We start from the raw sequence: 9,017 nt of genomic DNA, 5'->3' as shown, positions 1-9,017 counted from the left end.
ATCATAAGTTGGAGAGAGTATCTAAGATCATAAATTTTAAATATTTCTTTTTTCTTTAGAGCATATCCAATCAACCAATATATATATATATATATTGAAACTAGTACTCCCTCCATTTCATATTAAATGAAGTACTTTCCTTTTTAGTCTGTTCCAAAATAAATGACGTATTTCTAAATTTGGAAATAATTCAACTTTAACTCTTTCATTTTACTCATTTACCCTTAATGAGAAGCTTTTATAACCACACAAATGTCATGGTCCCACAAACTTTTTATCCCTTAAGCTTTTAAGACCACAAATTTCAAAAGTTTTTTTTTTTAAACTCCTTGCCGAGTCAAACTACCTCATATAATATGAAACGAAGGGGTAATTGGCATTTTCACTCTAATTTTTATTTAACAAATATCAATTAATAACTCCATTGTTTTTCTACATAAAGAAAACAAAGCACAAGCCAATGTGGAGTATCATAAACGTTCCAACAACGTAAGGTCGATACTCGAAACGTGTCCCCGACAATGAAGTAAAGGATATGAGCAAAGAAAAATTGATGATTAACACACGGCTTTATTGTGATTGGTTCCTTTCTTGACTTTTTCGTGACTGAGGGTTCCATTTTCATAAAAAAAGTTATAAAAACTGGTCCTATTTCCTTTTTCCTTTTACTGTACACACAAATTCCACACCCAAAAACACACTCTTTCCACGGCTCTTACCAAAAGTGGGGTAGAGGAAAGAAAAGAAAATATTTTTCCGTTTGAAAATTTTAGAGAAGTCCAAAATGATTTGATTAGACTTGTGGGGCCCAGAGACAGGCCTTCGAATCTTACTTGTCCGTGGGGTTAGGTGCTCTGTTTCATTGCCACGTGCACAGTGTCTGAGGGTCCCATATTTTCAGTTAATGAGGGGGGACCAAAAGCTCAAAGCCCAGCAGAGTGTTCCAACGCCTAACGAAAAGGAGAAAATTGAAAGAGAGACTGAGTTGTTTTCTTTTTTTATAAAAAGGAAAAATAGTCGCTAAAGGTATCGCGTGAAGTCACGCTTTTTCAGCAGCCGCCTGCCGGAATGCTTTGCTCGTGATGCCGTGTGCATACGTGTATTTTGATAAATTTTAATCTATATGTATTAAAAGTACAAAAATTCTTACCGAAATATCCTTCGTATTTTTATCATTTAAAGTAAATTTCATGTTAGACACAATTATAATTTAAGTAACTTTCTTATTATTTAGGATACTTAAATCACCTAAAATTTTGGTTATCAAAAATTTTCTTATTGAACTAAGTAAGAAGTCCTAATTTTTAGACTTTACGAATCATAATAATTTAATTAAATTAAAAAAAAAACGTGAGTACTACCATCCAATAGAATACGACTAATAATGAAATAATAGTCACCTAGAATGAATGACTAGAATTTAAAATTAACGTTTTTTCTTTTCCGTTCAAACTTGATCTTTATCACAAAAAAAATTATATTGCGAAGTCCCTTTTATGTAAATATTTTAAGAAACACTTTATCTAATAGTTATTTAATTATTTTTTAATATTTAAGAGCTTATAATAAACTAAAATTTTACTTATTAATTTGTTTTCTTATTTGCACTATGTAAAAATTTATAATATTTTAAACTTTATTAAAATTTCACTTTGTATAAGACTGTCACTTAAATGAAATATAAATTATAAAAAATAGATAAAGGAAGAACAGAAAGATTTAAGAAAAAAGAGGTATGGATTCTTGGATAATAGCGTAGGTAGTTCACTTTTTAATAACTTTTACGTTTATATTTAATATAAAATTCTTTTATAACAAGATATTTAAACATAAATAAGATTATTGTACTAATAATATTATTTAATATTATACTTTTAGTCTTAAATATTTTAAACGTAGTATTATAACTATGTAAAATATTGAGCAGAAATCAATAACATACACAAAATTAACAAAATAATTTATGTAATCTTTTAACTTTTACTCCATGATACATTTAGCTCAATATGATTGGGTTTATTTGCTAGCTGTAAATCGTAGATTCTCTTACTAGCTTGCTTTATTTTTTTATTTTTTTTAACGTCTTTTTTGTTTATTATTACACTTTGATTTTGTGCTTATTTAAAGTTCGTCGATTATTAGTTGCATGCTTATATGTTGTAACTTGTATCCTTCAAGATTATTTAGATTCTAAGGGCTATGTATTCTAACTATAATTGAAAAGGAAGCAACTCGTGAAATTGAAATTATGAAATTATAAATTTGGAACAAATTATAAGTGGAATTACTGATGATTGAGGACTTCTGAGATAGTTTCTTTAATTATTGAGTTAGTTATATACAACCGATATTTATGATCATCTTTAAGAACTTACATTTTTATTTTGCAACCCAATACTATTTTAAAATAAATTATACTCATTGAAACAGGATTCGCTCACATCGCGCGTACCCTAAAACTAATTTACAAAAAATGACATAAAATACTCATTAAACTAGTGCTAAAAAGTCATTTATAACTTAAACTTTGCATGTGACCTAACATCCTACTATTCTTGTAACAATAGAATTTATTTACCTCCTCATAAGCCCTGCACCCGCAGTCTTCTGTGAGCGCGTCTTTATCTTTTTTTTAAGCTTTAAACCCACCCATGCACCCTTCATCCCCCACCCCCAACGGTAATATCTATTCTTACAATTTTTTACCCGATAAAACTCAAGAACCCTAGTGTCACGATCCTAGTTCGCCCTCCGTGAACTATCGTGACAACACCTAGTCTCTACGACTAGGTAAGCCTAACAAATGCGAAAAAAAAATAATTGCGGAAAGAAAACAATTTAAAACTGAGATAACAAAAGGAAACACTATTTAAAATGTCGCCGGGCATATAACAATACAAAATCTCAATCTAACACTCCCAAAATCTGGAACCCCATGAATCGCAAGCTAAGAGTTTACATAAAAAGCTCTAACTCCAGAAATATCTATCAAAAGGGAAAATACAGAAGGGCTATACTAGTAATGAGAATAGAAAGGGACTCTTCGATCTGCGGACGCAACAGATATACCTCGAAGTCTCTATGAAAGCGCTTCGCCTCAAGTGTGATAAGACTGAGTGGAAGTACCTGGATCTGCACATGAAAAATATGCGCAGAAAAGGCATGAGTACACCACAACGGTACTTAGTAAGTGCCAAGCCTAACCTCGGAAGGGTAGTGACGAGGAAAGTCAGGGCCCTACTGAGATTAATGAAATATAAGGTATAACAGTATAGAATACGACAGTATAATTAAGTGCAACAGTAAGAAATAACATAGAATAGAAAGAGCAACATCAACTATAATAGAGACAAGATAATCACGGAAAAGAGTATAGCTCAACTCAAAGATAACAACCAGGAATCTCCTAGGATACTGTCCTGTAATCCCAATATATGTATCCAGTGAATCTCCCGGGATACCGTCCCGTAGTCCAACTCATAGTGCGGGGGGATCTACCGGAATCCCGATCTGTAGTCCCAAATGTAAACACCCAATATTGAGAGAATCTACAGGGTGCAGTCCTGTAGTTCCAATATAAAAGTGCAGGGGGATCTCCCGAAATACATCCGTAGTCCCAAAGTAAACATACAAGGAGAGCTTCCGGGATACCGTCCCGTAGTCCCAAAGTAAACACATAGCAACAATAAGAAAAATACACAATTCAATTCAAATTATATACCAAGGTAAAACAGATATATCTAGCCTAACATACAGCAGATAAGCTAAATAAGGTTGTTTGAGAAAATAAAGCAATTAAGTCAATTAGACATGCTTCCCTAAGCTAACAACAGGTTTAAATTGCAAATAGTATAAACAGGAAAGAAAACACAGTTAAAATTACTTATAGAAAACCAAATTTTCAACAATTAGCACAAGTACGCATTCGTCACCTCACGTACAAGGCATTTCAAATATCAATAATATCAAATCCTAAGGGGAGTTCCCCCACACAAGGTTAGACAAACCACTTACCTCGAACCGGCTCAAAATCAACCCAAAATCACGTTCTTGCCACGAGTACTCGACTCAAAATGGCCCAAATCTATTCAAATCAATTGCATAATATAAATAACACTTTAAGTAACTGATTCCACTAATTAATTCTAAGTTAATACGCGAAATTAGGTAAATTGACCAAAATGCCCTCCGGGCCCATGTCTCGGAATTGGGTAAAATTTACATTTTCAGAAACCTCATACTCTCACGAGTCTAACCATACCAAAATTATCCAAATCGAATGTCAAATCCCCAATCAAAGCTTGAAATTTATGTCTAAGAACTTTCCCCCAATTTTCATCCAAATTCCGAAATTAAATGATGAATTCATGTTTAGATTAATGGGTTACAAGAAAAACGAAGTTAAGAATTGTTACCCAATCGATATCTCTAAAGATCCCTCAAAACCTCGCTCAAATCCGAGCTCCCAAGCTTTAGTTTTCACAACAATGGCTAAACCCTCGATTTGAACTTAAACATTCTGCCCAGGTATTTCCTTCTTTGCGAATGCAGAAGGACCCTGGCGTTCGCGAAGTACAACTCCGCTTGGGTCCATTTTCCCTCATCGCGAACGCGATGTCCTGGTCGCAAACGCGATGCACCATTTCCTCCACCTACGTGAACGCGGAACTACCCTCGCGAACGCGTAGGTATAAGACCTCCCAGCTTCGTGAACGCGGGAGCACCTTCGCGAACGCGAAGAATTAAACCTCCCCCAGTCCTAGCTCTTCTTCGAGAATGCGAGACTCCACTCACGAACACGAAGAAGGAAACCAGAACTGGGTTGCTGCAATTTTCTACAATTTTTCTAAGTTCCAACATGACCCGTTGAGCATCCGAAACACACCCGAGGCCCCTGAGACCTCAACCAAACATGCCAACCAACCCTAAAATATCATTCAAACTTGTTCCAATCTTCGGAACGCTCAAAAGAACATCAAAATACCAATTTAACATCGGATTCAAGCCTAAGAACTCCAAAACTGTCAAATTAATCTTTCGATAAAAAAGTCTATCAAACCTCGTCCGAATGACCTAAACTTTTGCAAGCACGTCACATTCAATACTATGGAGCTACTCTAACTCTTGAATTTCATTCCGACCCCGATATCAAAATCACTATCGAACTGGAAACTTCAAAAATTCAAATTTTGGTATTTCAAGCCTAAAAAAGCTACGGACCTCCAAAACACAATTCGAACACGCCCCTTAGCCCGAAATCACTCAACGGGGCTAGGGAATCGACAAAATTCCATTCTGAGGCCATCTTTACACTGCTTCGACTACGGTCCAAATTCTAAAGCCTTAAGCTCTTATTTAGGGACTAAGTGTCCCAAAACACTCCGAAACTCAAAATCAAACATCCCGGTGAATCAAAATAGCAGAAACAAACTCGGAAAAAGTAGTTAATAGGGGATCGGGGCGTTGCTTCTTAAAATGACCGGCCGGGTGGTTACACCTAGTTTCTTCTTCATCTATATTCTAATGATTTTACAATATATTGGCCTTTAAAGTTCTGATTTTTAAAGCAAAAGTTAATATTTCTCCTCCGTAATTTTGTTCGTGTATTTGATTAAGCTCGATCTTCTTTATTTTATTATTGTTTTTTTCTTTCTCCTAAAATTCAATCTTTCTTGTTTAAACACTAAAATATGGCTGATGCTTTTAAATATTTCGTCCTTTAGTTATATGATTTGGTATCTTTTATTTGTTTGGTAGTTGTTGTAATACCTTTAAAATTCTTGAATTTGATTAGGATTTATATGGAAAAGGAACAGAATGAGTCACATGGAGAAGCTCGATACAACCATGGGTTTATGCTTCCTTTGTTAATAGCTTGGACCCAAAGGAACCTAGGAAGAAGATATTAGGTTTGTCTATACTATGAGGTAAATAAGGGTGAAGATTCTTCAATAATTGAATTGTAGATAATTGAAGGTGTTATCAATGATTAATTTCCTTTTGTTATTTATCTTAGGGTCCACGATCTTGTGAATTTTTGTTTGGAAGGATGACAAAATTTATCCTAGGTCGAAATTTGTTGTTCAAAAACTGGTTGATAAAATAGATGAACTTGAGAGGGAATTAGAAGGCTTTGAAAAATCTGACAAGCATAGGGCAGATTTAAAGGTTGAAAATGACATAGAAGGGGAAAAGATGAACAAGATTAAAGCTCAATTGGAGTAATTCCAATCTTATATAGAGAAGTTGAAAGATAATGAGAAGAAGTAGAGGAGCAAACTGGTTAATTCTAAGGCTAGAGAAAATATAAGCAAATTGGTTAATTCTAAGACTAGAGAAAATATACTTTGGTTCATTATCTTGTGTGCATGTATTATAGATGTTTCTTGTAGTTTTGATTCAGAATATGGTTATATAGGAGTTGAAGTAGGATCATATCACTATGGACCTTGTAGTAAGCTTACCATGTATCTTGAGAAAGTTTGATGCTATTTCGGTTATCGTGGATAGGTTGACCAAGTCTGAGCATGTCATACCGGTGTTGACTACTTATACTTTGGAGAGGTTAGCCCAGATTTACATCCAGGAGATAGTTTATTTTCATGGCGTGCCTATCTCTATTATTTCAGACCGTGGTACTCAGTTCACATCTCACTTTTGGAGAGCTTTTCAGTGGGAGTATGCAAGTTGAACTTAGCACGACTTTTCACCCACATACGGATGGTTTGTCCGAGCGATCTATTCAGACTCATGAGAATATGTTGCGCGCTATGTGATTGAATTTGAAGGTCATTCAGATCAATTCTTACTTTAGAGGTTTTCTTACAATAATAGTAACTAGTCTAGCATTAAGATGTCTCTATATGAGGTTTTATATGATAGATGGTGTCGATCTTCTATTGGTTGGTTCGATCCTGATGAGGCTAGGTTATCGGGTACAGATGTGGTATATGATTGCTATGGAAAAGGTAAAGTTCATTCAAGAAAGACTTTAGACTACACAAAGTTGGCAAAAGAGCTATACAAACAAGAAGGTTCGTGATATGATATTCACAGAGAGTGAGAAGCTACATCTAAAAGTTTCACCATGAAACGTGTGATGATGTTTGGAAAAAAGAGTAAGTTGAGTATGAGGTTCATTGTCCCATTTGAGGTGTTGGAGAGAGTTGGTGAGGTTCCTTATAAGCTTGCATTGATTCCTAGCCTATAGGGAGTACATCCAATGTTTCATGTTTCTATGATTCAGAAGTATAATGAAGATAAATCACATATTCTGGACTTCCGAACAGTGCATTTAAATGAGTATTTGGACTATGAAGAAGAGCTACTAGCTATACTAGACATGCAGATTCAGAAGTTATGGTCAAAAGAGATTGCTTTGGTGAAGGCACTTTGGAGAAGGAAATCGAGCGAGGAGGCTATGTGGGAGTCCGAATTAGATATGCAGAGCAGATATACACACCATTTCAGCAGTATAGGTATATTTTTATACTCACTCGAGGACGAATATTTGTTTAAGATGTGGAGAATATAACGAGCCGACCTTTGAGTTCTAGAATCCATTCCTCTATTTGATGCTTTCGTATGTTTCTTATGTTTATTTAATAGGTTTGTATGATGATTTTTAACTTCTACTTATATTTGATTTGGTTTTGGGGTGGCCCAGTGTTGATTCAACACTTCCAGCCGAAAGTTGGAATTTTGAACTTAAGAGAATTTGAAATATTTTGTCTGATGCTTAATTCTTGGTTTTGATGTTGTTTTTGCTTTTTTGAGCCTTTGGACAAGTTTTTATAGGGTATATGAACTTTTTACGATGACTGGACGAGGTTCCAAGGAGCCCACGTGAGTTTTGGGGCGGTTTCAAAATATTCTAATACAAGTTGGACTTGCTGGCTTGCTGGTGCATTGTAGTGAATCACGATTGCGGAGCTGTGTCTTACGATTGCGTACAAGGATTTGGGAAAGGGATATTATGTGCTTCACGATCACATGGAGGGGTACACGATCACCTAAGGTTGTCAGGAAATAAATTGTGATCGTGTGAGGGAAGGTTGCAATCTCATAGGATCAATGTCAGTTGGCGTTCAGGATCACATAAAAGAAATTTTCTCCAGGGGTATGTTTTGTCCAGATTTTGCCATTCAGCTCATTTTCATCATTTTTGAGTTTTGGAGAACGAGAACAGGATATTTTGAAGAGGAATTTTACCCTAATATTAAGGGTAAGTAATTCTGAATTGGATTTGATTTTGTATCGTGATTCCCCATAGATTTTTACACCGAAAATATGGAATCAAAAGAGTGAATTGAGGTTTTTACCTAACACTTAAGATAGTGTATTTTGCTATTTTGAACATTGATATGGACTCAAATTTAAAAACTAATCACATATTTAGACTCGAGGGTATATGGGCCAATGAGAACTAACCTTAGATTAAGATTTCAATCATGTGGTCCCAAGTTGACTTTTGAGATTTGATTTAATATTAAAAATTAATATTTGGAGTTGGTTTCTATAACTTTATTTGACCTTGTTAAGTATTGCTTGTCTAGAGGTGGAGTATTTAGAGGTTACAGATAGGGGGATGTTTTTATTGGACGGTTGAAGCTTGTTCTAGATAAGGTAATTAGCTTGTCTAACCTTGATTTAAGAGATTTTTTCATTGAAAATGGGCTTATATGCAAAATAATACATGTTTGGGGGCGACATATATGTGAGGTAATGAGTGTATATGCGGGCACTATAGTTTTTATCATACTTTGGGTAGAACTTAGGCTTCTTTGTAATTTATTTGAGATATATTTCTTCTTTTCTATGCTTTTTTTATTTGTATGATTATCGAGAAACTTTAGTCATGCTAGGTATTATGTTTAGGCTTTTGATGCTTTTTTTGACATGAAAGGTTAATCAAAATGTTGAATTTATACGCTGTAGTTGTAGTTGTATTCATACTTCTACAGATGCACATATTTATGTTGTTATTTTCTGTATCTAGTTCTTAACCTATACTCTAT

The 9,017-nt window shown here is 34.6% G+C and overlaps 1 protein-coding gene across 1 annotated transcript; it reads left to right on the top strand.

Annotated features, from left to right (window-relative positions):
- The first annotated feature begins 6,853 nt into the window (after positions 1–6,853).
- On the top strand, positions 6,854–7,628 carry LOC142165162 (uncharacterized). Its single transcript, XM_075223777.1, has 3 exons — positions 6,854–7,034; positions 7,290–7,478; positions 7,609–7,628. Exons 1-3 carry the CDS (start codon positions 6,854–6,856, stop codon positions 7,626–7,628), a joined length of 390 nt encoding a protein of 129 aa, XP_075079878.1.
- Positions 7,629–9,017: the final 1,389 nt, after the last annotated feature.

This window comes from Nicotiana tabacum, chromosome 10, assembly GCF_000715075.1.
Source record: "Nicotiana tabacum cultivar K326 chromosome 10, ASM71507v2, whole genome shotgun sequence".
NCBI classification, from domain to species: Eukaryota; Viridiplantae; Streptophyta; class Magnoliopsida; order Solanales; family Solanaceae; genus Nicotiana; species Nicotiana tabacum.
Note: the sequence above shows the minus strand (reverse complement) of the source record. Positions and strands in the feature narration are given on the sequence as shown.

Bases quoted from the DNA above. Each gene is read 5' to 3' on its own strand.
- LOC142165162 (XM_075223777.1), top strand. From the start codon at position 6,854: ATGTCTCTATATGAGGTTTTATATGATAGATGGTGTCGATCTTCTATT. The intron at 7,035-7,289 runs GTTCGTGATATG...ACTTCCGAACAG, and splicing joins AGAGCTATACAAACAAGAAG to TGCATTTAAATGAGTATTTG. The intron at 7,479-7,608 runs GTATATTTTTAT...TTTATTTAATAG, and splicing joins ACACCATTTCAGCAGTATAG to GTTTGTATGATGATTTTTAA.